Source organism: Artemia sp. Qi Xiang Cuo, chromosome 5 (genome assembly GCF_049724085.1).
Source record: "Artemia sp. Qi Xiang Cuo chromosome 5, ASM4972408v1, whole genome shotgun sequence".
NCBI lineage: Eukaryota > Metazoa > Arthropoda > Branchiopoda > Anostraca > Artemiidae > Artemia > Artemia sp. Qi Xiang Cuo.
The window spans coordinates 42,778,052-42,792,495 of record NC_142798.1 but is presented as its reverse complement, the minus strand read 5'-3'; the positions used below and the strand labels follow the sequence as shown (position 1 = coordinate 42,792,495).

Below are 14,444 nucleotides of genomic sequence, written 5' to 3'. Positions count from 1 at the left end.
CGATCCTGCCAGTCTTATCTTTACAATAAAAATCAATAAGGTTGGCCCTTTTACCACCATTTCGGTACCATTTTACCTTACGGGCCATTTTGTGACCAAATCTTGTATTGGTTTTAACTGGATTGTTATACCTTCAAAATCCCAGCAGTTTTAACCGTTATTATTTTTTTTTGCCAAATTTACCTAGGCTAGGATACCATCTATCCTTGTTTCTGCCAACATAGGGGTCAAAATCTCCTTATAAAAATACCATATTTCTACCTGGGACCCTCTTTGTTTTTTCCTGTAGCTGTAAGTAAAATTCTTCTGAGTCCCTACTATCTCCATCAGTTGGTTCTACTGCGGCATGTACTGCTATGACTGATACCCTGCAGTTTTTAATCGTGAAATGAGAAACTATCATTCTATTATTAATACCTTCCAACCTAAAAAAGACTGGCCAGCCTTCTTACTCATCCTTAGCCTAACTATGCACCTTTACTATGCCCCCCAAACTTTTTGCCTGAATTGATAAATTCTATATCACCTCATTTCATGTTTCTTATCCCCGGGGTTTTAGTTTCTGAAACTCCTAACAAGTGCAGTTCAGCTCTATATGGCTAGGATACCATCTATCCTTGTTTCTGCCAACCTAGGGGTCAAAATCTCCTTATAAAAATACCATATTTCTACCTGGGACACTCTTTGTTTTTTCCTGTAGCTGTAAGTAAAATTCTTCTGAGTCCCTACTATCTCCATCAGTTGGTTCTACTGCGGCATGTACTGCTATGACTGATACCCTGCAGTTTTTAATCGTGAAATGAGAAACTATCATTCTATTATTAATACCTTCCAACCTAAAAAAGACTGGCCAGCCTTCTTACTCATCCTTAGCCTAACTATGCACCTTTACTATGCCCCCAAACTTTTTGCCTGAGTTGATAAATTCTATATCACCTCATTTCATGTTTCTTATCCCCGGGATTTTAGTTTCTGAAACTCCTAACAAGTGCAGTTCAGCTCTGTATGGCTAGGATACCATCTATCCTTGTTTCTGCCAACATAGGGGTCAAAATCTCCTTATAAAAATACCATATTTCTACCTGGGACCCTCTTTGTTTTTTCCTGTAGCTGTAAGTAAAATTCTTCTGAGTCCCTACTATCTCCATCAGTTGGTTCTACTGCGGCATGTACTACTATGACTGATACCCTGCAGTTTTTAATCGTGAAATGAGAAACTATCATTCTATTATCAATACCTTCCAACCTAAAAAAGCCTGGCCAGCTTTCTTACTCATCCTTAGCCTAACTATGCACCTTTACTATGCCCCCCAAACTTTTTGCCTGAATTGATAAATTCTATCTCACCTCATTTCATGTTTCTTATCCCCGGGATTTTAGTTTCTGAAACTCCTAACAAGTGCAGTTCAGATCTATATGGCTAGGATACCATCTCTTCTTGTTTCTGCCAACATAGGGGTCAAAATCTCCTTATAAAAATACCATATTTCTACCTGGGACCCTCTTTGTTTTTTCCTGTAGCTGTAAGTAAAATTCTTCTGAGTCCATACTATCTCCATCAGTTGGTTCTACTGCGGCATGTACTACTATGACTGATACCCTGCAGTTTTTAATCGTGAAATGAGAAACTATCATTCTATTATTAATACCTTCCAACCTAAAAAAGACTGGCCAGCCTTCTTACTCATCCTTAGCCTAACTATGCACCTTTACTATGCCCCCCAAACTTTTTGCCTGAGTTGATAAATTCTATATCACCTCATTTCATGTTTCTTATCCCCGGGATTTTAGTTTCTGAAACTCCTAACAAGTGCAGTTCAGCTCTGTATGGCTAGGATACCATCTATCCTTGTTTCTGCCAACATAGGGGTCAAAATCTCCTTATAAAAATACCATATTTCTACCTGGGACCCTCTTTGTTTTTTCCTGTAGCTGTAAGTAAAATTCTTCTGAGTCCATACTATCTCCATCAGTTGGTTCTACTGCGGCATGTACTGCTATGACTGATACCCTGCAGTTTTTAATCGTGAAATGAGACACTATCATTCTATTATTAATACCTTCCAACCTAAAAAAGACTGGCCAGCCTTCTTACTCATCCTTAGCCTAACTATGCACCTTTACTATGCCCCCCAAACTTTTTGCCTGAGTTGATAAATTCTATATCACCTCATTTCATGTTTCTTATCCCCGGGATTTTAGTTTCTGAAACTCCTAACAAGTGCAGTTCAGCTCTGTATGGCTAGGATACCATCTATCCTTGTTTCTGCCAACATAGGGGTCAAAATCTCCTTATAAAAATACCATATTTCTACCTGGGACCCTCTTTGTTTTTTCCTGTAGCTGTAATTAAAATTCTTCTGAGTCCCTACTATCTCCATCAGTTGGTTCTACTGCGGCATGTACTACTATGACTGATACCCTGCAGTTTTTAATCGTGAAATGAGAAACTATCATTCTATTATTAAGACCTTCCAACCTAACAAAGCCTGGCCAGCTTTCTTACTCCTCCTTAGCCTAACTATGCACCTTTACTATGCCCCCCAAACATTTTGCCTGAGTTTATAACTTCTCTCTCACCTCATTTCATGTTTCTTATCCCCGGGGTTTTAGTTTCTGAAACTCCTAACAAGTGCAGTTCAGCTCTGTATGGCTAGGATACCATCTATCCTTATTTCTGCCAACGTAGGGGTCAAAATCTCCTTATAAAAATACCATATTTCTACCTGGGACCCTCTTTGTTTTTTCCTGTAGCTGTAAGTAAAATTCTTCTGAGTCCCTACTATCTCCATCAGTTGGTTCTACTGCGGCATGTACTGTTATGACTGATACCCTGCAGTTTTTAATCGTGAAATGAGAAACTATCATTCTATTATTAATACCTTCCAACCTAAAAAAGACTGGCCAGCCTTCTTACTCATCCTTAGCCTAACTATGCACCTTTACTATGCCCCCCAAACTTTTTGCCTGAGTTGATAAATTCTATATCACCTCATTTCATGTTTCTTATCCCCGGGGTTTTAGTTTCTGAAACTCCTAACAAGTGCAGTTCAGCTCTGTATGGCTAGGATACCATCTATCCTTGTTTCTGCCAACATAGGGGTCAAAATCTCCTTATAAAAATACCATATTTCTACCTGGGACCCTCTTTGTTTTTTCCTGTAGCTGTAAGTAAAATTCTTCTGAGTCCCTACTATCTCCATCAGTTGGTTCTACTGCGGCATGTACTACTATGACTGATACCCTGCAGTTTTTAATCGTGAAATGAGAAACTATCATTCTATTATCAATACCTTCCAACCTAAAAAAGACTGGCCAGCTTTCTTACTCATCCTTAGCCTAACTATGCACCTTTACTATGCCCCCCAAACTTTTTGCCTGAGTTGATAAATTCTATATCACCTCATTTCATGTTTCTTATCCCCGGGATTTTAGTTTCTGAAACTCCTAACAAGTGCAGTTCAACTCTGTATGTATTATCTACACTCAAATAATATTATTTTTATTTATACAAATAGCTGAGGTATTTTCCAGTTTCTGATAAGTGCTCTAAAAACTTCCCAGCTCATAGAATCTCATATTCGTCATCGTTTGTCAGAAAGCTGATAAAAGTCGAAACTCCTATAGCGGATGGCATTTCCGTGATAACTTACCAACTACATTAATAATAATCTGTTTATTAGAAGGGTAATAAGTTAATAACTTCGTTACTATTGAATATAAATTAGTCAATTGCATGCTTTATTTAGTTTTTTGCCCTTTTACTAATATTTGATGATCTCTTATTTTACTCTCTCCCTTTCTCTCTTCAAAGGGTTCATTGAAAATTGGTTCATTTGAATATTTGTAATGGGGATCTCTTTCCTTGGTGAATTTTACGTTTGCACTGAATTACCACAACATAGCCTACTCCCAGCTATATCGCCAATATGTTGGGTTTAGGCTATTTCCCTTGAAGATGGCCAATCATGTATGGGCACGCTCCTATCTGTTGTATCACAACATTTGTCTCATTTACTATGCCACATCGTCATCTCAACTTTTTGTGAAATTAATATATATGATAGTTCTTTCTTTTTTGGGGATTTTCTTCAATCCTTAAGATTGCTCAAAACACATTTTATGTTGTGTCTCATCTCTATTTTCTACTAAGTTTTTATTTTTTTTTGTCAGATCTTGACAATCACCATCTTACTCAATAAACCGGTTACGATTATATAATTGCTCATATAATTTTCACATTGCAATTATTTACTCATATAACACATAATTATAGCGTAAATTGTTTGTTGTTCTAGCAAATTATAACTGAAAGTAATGGGTTCATTTTTAGTCACTTAATTTGAGGATTCAATGTCTCGGAATTGACTTTGCCGGTCTTCGACTCCTTTACAAATAGTAGAAATTTGCTGCGATGATTTACCATTGATGGATCTTTGGCCGACGGCCATTCCTCAACTACGCAGACACCTCTAACCCTGAGCTACGATTACCCATCGATAGCAGACACACTTTGAATATTTTTTGGCCGCTAAAATATCAAATTCATACACATTCAATATAGAGGGTACTTTTGCAACAGAGGGATAACTATATGCTACAAACTATATATCGCAGTAAGATGGTGTAACCAGTCCTATATCTTTGAACATTTGATCAAATACCTAGCTTCAAAATTAAAAGTCACTCGATGAAAAAGTGTTGGAAAGTTGTATAGCTAGTTGAATGAAACTTTCGGGAATTGATCTACATTCAAAACTAGTCCTAACCTAACATAATCTGGATAGAAAGACAAAATTTTGTACTCTTTTGAAATATATAAATGTCATTAATTTTAAGTTTACGGGTCAACGGGGATGTTTACATTTAAACCAACTTAAGAAAAAGAGAACCCCTCATTCCAATCAAGTACCATCATGTACATCATTTTCACTGATATTAATCAGACCTTGCCACATCTATATAATCTTTTCGAGCCATCATTTTTTTTACCATCTAGGACGAATTTAAAGGGTTATGAAACTGGTGGAACATTTTATGTGAATAGGTATATATTACAAGTGACTAATTTTTGTTTCTTTTAGGGCCCTGACCGGAAAATACCCAGTAAGTAACTAATTTTTTTTTTATATCCTTTAATTTTAACTTTTATTAATTAGTACTTTCCTTATTTTTTTAATATGAAATGCTATTATAAATTCAACCTTTGAATCGTTACCTTATATAAAAATCGAAAGAAAATATAGCATGTCACTTTACTTAGAACTTCATATGCTCACTCAATATCGAGATTTCTGAAAAAGTATAGATTAAGTGCATTTGTTAGATGCTGATACCCTTATATACCCTATGTATACAAGGATGGTGAAACTACTTGTATGGTTGGAGCGTATTGAGCGTCGTAAAGAACCAGTTCCTGAGCCCTTTGGAGTTAGTACCAACTTTGTTGAGGATAAGTTCCAAGTTTTTCTCTAAATCTTACTCTTGTATGGTCAGCCACTGTATGCCGCTGATAATTGCTAAGATTAGCGACATAACTAGCAGTTGATAGTGCCATGAATTTTGCCTGAAAAAGAACGTTTTTAAATTAACCTTTAAACAGTCTGGTAAAACTAAAGTTTCCAAAAATTTCAAGTCCATTTCCCTCCTAACATACAACGACTGAAAAAAGGAAGAAATTGCAAAAGAAAAGATTGTATTTGGAAGTTAAGCCTGTATTTTGCCTTTTAACATCTGTAAATTAAGGTTCGCAGCAAAAATAGCACCCAGAACAGAGGATTCAAAACTCTAGTTTGGATTTCAGTATTATTTTAAATAAGCATCACTGTTTAAGAAAATAATTTCACAGAAATATGGTCAAAGGTAATTTTGAAATCTCTCAAATGTTGTAACCAAGTTTATTCATCTAACAACAATCATAGGGTAAATAGCGTATAATCAGTCTTTCAATTTGAAATTATGATTTTAGAATTATAATTTGGAGCATTTCGTTTTTTGTTTGTGGGCGTATACCATGTCTCTTCCAGGAACACAATTTTTATTCGGAAAGTTTAGAGTTTTTATTAAAATCAGATCGATTGTAACTTTCGAAACAGGCCATTTTATGTCCTATTAAGAATTAAAGAATTAAAGCTTATTAAGAATTAAACTAAACAAATATAATTTAATTTTTTTAATTCATTAATTAAAGAAATATTTATATTCTGAGTTTTGCTAAATACAAGGTATCCCAAAAGTTGTTTTACTAACACTAAGGGGAAAAACAACTGTTTAAAGTCGTGATTCCCAACGTGGGATGCAGGCCTCACCGGTGGGACATGGCAATATTTTGGTGAGTCTTGGGCAGGCCGTGCACCTATAGGCTGACTGTACTTTAGAGCCTTAGTTTTGAACAAAAAAACATTTTGATGTCAATGACGTGACACTCAAATGCATTTAAAGAACATAAAAGATAGTATTGCAATTGCAATGATGTTATAAATTGTACAAAAGGTGCTGTATTGAGAAAGTATTTTTCATTGGTATTAAATATGCCTAAAGGACGACCCAAAAAAAGATACCAAGTTAATAGCCATTTAAGCTTCATTCTAATGAATACACGTAGAATTCTGAATAAAAAATTTTAAATATCACGAGGGGGTCATCAGAATTTTAGAAATTGCCTGATGGGGCATGGCCCAAAATTGGTTGGGAACTACTGGTTCAAACAATGTACACATAAACCGAGCTGATATGCTGTATAGTTATGGATAATTCTGAAATTCTTAGAATAGAAAATACTGGCTGATACAGATATTAGTTTCAATGAAGCAAAAATGAGCAGACTCCGCTGGAAAATAAATATGTTTTTTTTAGCTCAGCAGTGTAATTCTTGTCTTTTATTCCATCGGGTTTTCATTTCAAAGTTTTACTAAAATTTGTATTTCAACAGCCTAAAGTGCGTTTGGCCAGCAAGCATGAGCGATCCCAGGACAGACGAACGTTTACTGATAAGAAACAATTATACGAGGGTGTAAGTTTCGCTAGATCCATATTGTGTAGATACCCTTTTATCGTCTTGCTTTGATGTCCATACGCCTAGTGTAAGCCCTTTTATAGAAACCCGTTGTTATAAACATTTTAGTCATTTTACATACCCGTGTTGGCTCTTCCAGTAGTGTTAGCTATACAACTACACGGTGAAATAAGCTTCGTAATGTGTTTTGGGCTTAAACTACGGGAAGAGAGGGGGGTTTTCTTTAATATCATTAAGAAGTGAAATATTTAGCCTTAATTTCAGCCTTTTGAGAAGCTATAATGACAAATAGTTAAGATGTAGCTTTTGAATTGTCACTTAAAACTAATATTGACACATTTTATAAACAGGAATGAAATAAAAAGGAATATGAAACTAAATTTTAAAATAAAAAAGAATGATTCTGTAAACTATGGCAAACAAACACAAACAAGGGAAAACCCCAAGCTATAAAGCTTGATGCGCTTGGTTTAACTTAAATTTGGAAAGTTTCTCCATAAAAAGGCTTATGCTAGCGTATCTATATATTTTGTCAATTTCAATTAGTATACGTGTTTAGTTTAGCCTGCTTATACGTGGCTGGAATCATAACAGATGTTTACTACGTCTCAAATTTTTGTAAATTATCAAATTTGCCATATTATGTAACATTAACTGCAGGAATAAAAAAAAAAAAGTTGAACAAAACTGTTACCTATTCTAGCGTGCTTGTAAAAACTGTGAGTAGGTTCCCCGACTGGTACTCAATAGAAATTTGCAAACAAGAAGCAACATTACATTTATATATTCATACACTGAAGTGAGTGTTAATATCAAATTGACTTAAGATGATAATTTTTGGCCTGATTGTCAGCCACGTATGAACAAGCAGTAGGCTATGTTCCGTATTTAAGTGTTTTTGTCTGCATGTACTTAATACCATTTCAACTATCGTAGCCGAAGATTCAATTAGCATCTAAATTTGAGCGTCGTGTTGACCACAGATCCTACCAAGATAAGATAAGCCTATATGCTGGTGTAAGTTGTTTTCCCCCTAAGAGTTCCTGCTAAATGCGATTAAAGCTTTCATTGCTTATTTCAGTCGCTTTTTTTAATAAATGCTTTTTCATAATCAGAAGCATCTTCGCAGCTTTTTTTATTTATGCATAAATTCAAATCAAGAAAAAGAACTATTCTTTTGGTTAGTTTACTTTGGGCACGTGTAGATTTATCCGGGAAGGGTTCATTTGCCAAAACCATAAAGAGTTATTTATGGAAAGTCGTTTTTCATGCTTGTAAAAAGGCTTGTCGTCTTTCCTCAAATTCTCACATGTTAATGATCAGTTTTTTATTTTCATTTTTATTTCCAATAGTTTGTTTACTTTCATTCTATTAAAGTATTCTTGATGTTATCTAGGGTTTATTTCAGACTTTTAGGTGGATCTAATATTTTTATCTAAACCAGAAGAAATACAACCTCAATCAAATGATTTTGAAACAATGCTACTACGTAATCGAAGCAGAACATAGACAACTGATAAGGTGTGTTGATATAGTCCAGTCACATTAGGAGATTAGGTGAAAATAATTCTCTTAACTAGAAAACCTTGTACATGTATAGTACTAGCATCCGATAACAACATATTAAAAATCAACATTCCTCTGTGCTATGGTCTTAATCTTGGTAAATGGCGGCCGATTTTCTCCATTTTGACAATATTCTACTAACCAATGGAAATACAAAAAAAAATTAAACAAAAGTTAAATAATCCTAAAGAATTCATCTTTTTAGGCCTTGTAACTATTGTCCTATCTTTAACGGTTATTGAGAAAATTCAAATTAGTAATTAGTAATAACAAAACTTGAATTTTGTTCGAGTTCTGGTACTTTTATTTTTTTCTCGAAAAAATAAAACTCTGTAGTGGCCCTACTAAGTGAAACTTCACTTGAAGGCAGGGTTTAGGTATTAAGTGTATACATTAAAAATATTTTTAGGTATTCCAAAAAAAAGATAACAGTAATAACATACATGTCCCTGGTTACATAGTATTGGTAAGATAGTGGGTTGTAAACAAAGAAAAATATTTAACAATAATAGTTTGGGATGCGCCCGATGAGCTGAGCCACCATCATCATTGACCGGCGTCTACAGGATTCGTCCTTATCGCTGGCTTGTGCGATTTAAGGTAATTTAAGGTAGTACAAAAATAAACTAGTACCATTAGCATCTGTCACCTCATCAGTTACAGTGAGAGGAAATGTAGTTTAAATCCATGTACAACAATTATTTAATACGATCATTTGTTAACATAGCATTCCAGAAGAGTTAAAAGAGTGTTTCAATTATGAATTGGCACCAAGATCTACTTCCCCTTTTGATGGATGTCTATGAGAAAGGGTACAAAATATTCTCTAGCTACTGCTTTCAAAGAGGAGGAGCAATCTATTATTCCCAAACAGGATTGAATCTTCATCCATGATGGAGGACACCTGTTACATTGTTTAGTGTCGCCTAAATCTGCTACGTATAGTGAAGCAGTTGACGCTAACAAGTCATTTGTGAAGGCACACTTTGGTAAAATACTGTTATTGTATCTGACGATTATCCAGACAGCCCAACTATTAAAGGCTACAGTTATTCCGCTACAGAAATCCCATAGCAGAAGTTCATCAGGCGGATTTTCTATCTAATCCAGAAAATAAAAAGACTCAGCACTTGGCTTTACTGCCATCTAGCTTCAAAATTGATACGAAAGCAACAGATACTGCTAATATATTGATCACTGCAGTAGCTCTGCAACGTGCTACAGTTAATAAGAAAGTAGTTGTTGTTGCTTAGGATTGAGATTTTAGTCTTACAAACAAGTGAATTCACTGCTGAAAACATTTGGTTATGTCCAAATGTATTGGTTATGTCCAAAAATATTCTGTTATACAGTGTCAGGTTGTGACACCACATCCGTTATTTTCAGAAAAAAAAGAAAGTAAAATTGTCTAATTTCATTAAAAAAAGAAGAACGGCTTTGATATACAGTGAGCGTTTTCAATGACAGAAATGCAGCCAAACAATGAATCGCAGCAGCAGGAGGAATTTATATTGTTGCTTTGTATGGTAAACCAAAGAATAAAACATTGGAAGGGCACATATTTTTCATGTACCACCAATAAACTGTACCAACCATTCTGAGAGAATCATGCATGTTATTCTTCCAATTGTAAGAAGTGTTCTGACTACTATGAGTGCAAACGAGCAGGCCTGCTATCTTCAACGAAATGTGGTAAATGTGAGGGATTGTAACGTGAGGCCTCGCCAAAGGTGGACTTGGATGAATCCGAGATTATAGAACAAAATGAAGAATCCAAATGCCTTAAATATTAATAGCTGTTCTGCCTTTTTACTTTAAAATGTTCATAAATAAATAGAAACTAAGGAATATTGTGTATTTCAATAATATCGATGCCTATATGCCAAACCTTAAAGATTAACAACTTAGTAAATTAAATTTTCCACTTCAACAGTTGAAATTTGAACAAAATTTAAATTTTGTCATTGCTAAATTTAAAAGTTTCTCAATAACAGATAGACATAGAACGAAAGTTAAAAGTATTAAAAAGACTTATCTTTTTATGTTCTTTATCTTTTGTTTGAAATCTATTTCTGTATTTCCAACGGACAGTAAAATATGGTCAAAAAGTTAAAATCAGCCGCCATTTTCCAAGATGGTGGCCATGGCAGAGCATACACGAATGATGATTTTAATGTGCTGTTACTTGGTACCAGTACTACGCACATGCAAAGTTTCCCATTTTAGGGAATTGTCTCTAGGTAGAAGAGTATTTTTACTTAATATGACTTGACTATTATGGCAAACAACTGAAGTAACTTTTCTTTTGCCATGTCCAAATCGACTAAATCTGAATTCAAATTAATACAAATTAACTTTTTCTGTTGAAATCATATGATAACCTGGATGCTTAATGTAGAATATTGCATGCTTTTAACTCCAACTTACATTCAACATAATAATCGTTGATTGTAGTCGCACTCGAAAAAAACTAGCCAAAAACCCATAGGCAGTATGGAATGCAAAAAATACCGAATTTACCTGTTCATTCCTCTTTATATACTTCACTCTTCGTTTATTTTTTTCGTGTATGCTCTGTAGTTTTGCTCTTTTTGTTTTTTTCTATTTCCTATCAAGAGTTTTACACTCTATTTTCCTTTAGAGTTTTATTGCTGGTGTTGTTTTGTTGTATTTCGTTTTTCTTCTTCTTTTTATCCAGTCATATCGTGAATTCTTTTCAATTTTTGTTCTGTGTTTCCTTGAAACCTATTAAACCCAACCGAAACAAATACAAAAGTTCGCGGTAACGAACAGTAAGTAAACAGCAATTCATGCTAATAGCTGCCGAAAACCAAAATAAAGATTTTTGAAAACAATGTATGCGTAAAAATAATTCCAATTTTATCATAATTCCAAATATGTAAAATTTATTGAGCTTAAAATTACCCTTCAAAAATTATGTGCCACCAAAATTGTACTAGTCTTAGAAAAGGAGAGAAAATGTCTTCGAAAGGGAATGATCTTAATGAAAACTACTCAGTTTGTGTCGACAAAAATGCAAAATTTTGTTGTTTTTTTCGAGAAGATTTTCACGGATGCGTGTCTATTTGTTTTGTTGTATTTTACAACAAGGGGGTAATTGTGTCCGACTATTGGCCATACTATATTGGAAGGGGGCTTATTTAAACTGAAATTATAAGGCATAACACCCTTTTTACGTACCAAAAGAGATTACGAAACATCAAAGCGGCGTTTCTTCCATTTTGTGGCGCGGAACGCCATTTTTCCCCGAAGAGATATATATTACCATTGAAAGCAAGCTGTAAGATATTTAATCAACATATAATAAAATAATCAAAAAACTTTTTAATCTGCTATCCAATTTTGGAAGCCATAATACCATGTGGTGGCATATTTGTTTCTAAAGATAGATGCAGCCCATACGGTTAACGTAGACAGTCATTTCTAAACTCCGTCTAACTGAGTTGATTTGTTTGAAGCTTTTAAACTTAAGTAAAGATGTGTAAAGGAGACGAGGGTCTGGGTGTGGGAGGGGGTTGGAGTCTGGTGGGGTGAAATCGACTAAAAATCTGAGAATTAATGAAAGGGTGTTTGCCTCCAAGGTTCAGAGGCAATACTGGAACCATTCCTCTCTAACTATACGTACATTCCAAAAGGAATAACTCTTATTATTGGTCGTTTACACAGTAAATAAAACTAACGGTCGTGGAATATTGTTTAGTTGGGCACAAGCTATTAGGGTAGATACCAGCAGGTGATTTAAACAGGAAAGGGATGTTTCTCTCTCCGTTTTTTTTTAAACTTTCCGTGAGCTGCGCTTTAGATGAATTTGATTAATGTGGATGCTATCGACTTACCCTCTGACCTCCCTTCATCTGGAAGAATGCATATGCGTTCAAATATGGATTTAAGTATACAATGTTTGCGCTTAGAAGAGAAAATCCCCCTCTTGTTGCAGAAACTATGGTTATTTAGAAAAGTTTCATTTTATTTGAAAACCAAATCCACTAATTGAGCAAATTACTTTTTCATCGAACTGGTTTAACTTAATCTGCACGGAGGTGGTAAACTTGGATTACCTAAACTTCCTTTTTTTGCAAGTATAAAGCGCTCGTACATGTCATATGCATATACAATTTGATGTTTACAGATTTAGGTTTTATCTGATTTTTTTAAGTTAAGCCCATTATTATTTTATTCATTTTTTTTTCTGGGAGTAGAAGCATAATATAGTAACCTTTAGGGGAAAGTTTAGTATCGAGAGTGAAACTAGTAAAAAAGAGAAGAAATTTAAACTCAGACTTTTATTGTTTTTTGTGTATTTAGGGCTTTGATGCAGTAGTAAATGAAGAGATGGAGAAGAGTTGGCAAGAAAAGTACCAGGAATTTCTAAGCCGACCAAAAAGTAAGTCGGTAAAGTCAGAATTCAGGTCCCTTGCTTTACCCTGTAGAAGCAATGCGAAATTTAAGCTTTTTAGGTTGTGTTTGAACTTATTATGTATTAAGATAGGATTCCTTAGATGCTAGAGGACTGGATAAAATGAATACTGATATTCATAAGGCTCACTGGAAAATCCATCGGTGCATCTCCCCCCGTCCAGTAAAAAAAGAAAGTAAAAAAGACACGGCGATTGCAAAATTAGCGTTTAAAAGCTACAAAATGACAGATGTGTCAGGCAAATCTGTCAATGAGTTTCCAAAACTATTAATAAAAGGAGTAACAAATATTTTTAGCCCCTTCCTCTTCTCTCTAAAATCGTGGACCTGCCACTGATTAATCTGTTTCCTAGGTCCTAGTTTTTGAGGGCAGAACCTGGCCGGCCAAAATCAAAATACATTAAGGGTATAGTTAAAGAGTTGAGCTAATGTGTTTTGAATCTGGGCAGATGCAAAGGGAGGTGCCTACTAGTTTCCCAATCGTAAAAAATTGATACAGCAGACATTGACTTTATATGGTGTGTATTCCAAAAAATTTCAAATTCATGAATATTATATTCTGATTTGAACGACCAATTTCGTTCCCAGTTCTTACCATCTATGGAATCTTATGAAATTGTTTCGCTTATTCAGTGATTTTTTCTCTCATAAACTTTGACCCAGTTTGTAATAATTCTCTGTTCAGGGTCTGGAAGCTGCTGTACTTCAAGAAAGTGAAAAAACTTGGCAAGATAGAATGGGAGAATTCGTAAACAGACCCAGGGGTAAGACAAATATTACATGCACTTACTCACTTATCAGTTACAACCTTCAGTTCTTTATTTCTTATTGTCGTGCATGTTTTGTTCTATCACCTTTCCCATCTTAATTTGAGTCTATTTAGTTTACTATTGGGTCACAAAAAGACGTTTCTCGTTTGAACAAGCAGGAACAGTGGTGGTTTGGCTCTGAAGATCCTTAACCATAAATTAGGTCTAAGTTTTTACTTTTATCTAATTTCTCTTATCTAACCTTTTGCTCTTATCTTGCTTACTTTTATACTTATCTTACTTTTATCTTTACTCTTAACTAATGGTACGGATAGACTGAATGGTACGGAATACAGATAAACTAAAATTGCCTTAGCCACATTAAGACATAGGAATAACAAATTCATTGCTGATATTTCTTTTTTGTTTTCTTCGAATATTCAGGCAAAATAGAATGTAATGGTATTTTAATTTATCAAATAGTATTTTACTAAGCATGTTATTTCCTCTCTATAGTATTGTCAGAATTTGACGTCTGATGACGATGAAGGGAGGAGGGACTGAAAACTAAGAAAATAATCACCCTTATATAAGTTGTATCGGATCAACAGTCAAAATACCCTTTTCAGGTTTCGTGCATACCACAAAACTATTCTGGGTTATCTTTGATTTTGCAG

The 14,444-nt window shown here is 34.6% G+C and overlaps 1 protein-coding gene across 13 annotated transcripts in view; it reads left to right on the top strand.

The window, feature by feature from the left end:
- Positions 1-14,444, top strand: part of up (Troponin T, skeletal muscle) — a 62,681-nt gene that overhangs the window by 34,452 nt on the left and 13,785 nt on the right. For 7 of the 13 annotated variants that reach the window (XM_089089606.1, XM_089089603.1, XM_089089616.1 and 4 more), the window contains 3 exons: positions 5,085-5,106; positions 6,932-7,012; positions 13,704-13,782. In XM_089089606.1, the coding sequence (XP_088945732.1) occupies positions 5,085-5,106; positions 6,932-7,012; positions 13,704-13,782 (182 nt within the window). Of the gene's footprint in view, positions 1-5,084; positions 5,107-6,931; positions 7,013-7,951; positions 8,033-12,907; positions 12,987-13,703; positions 13,783-14,444 lie in introns of all 13 variants that reach the window. The other 6 variants (XM_089089610.1, XM_089089605.1, XM_089089612.1 and 3 more) reach the window with 3 other exon arrangements.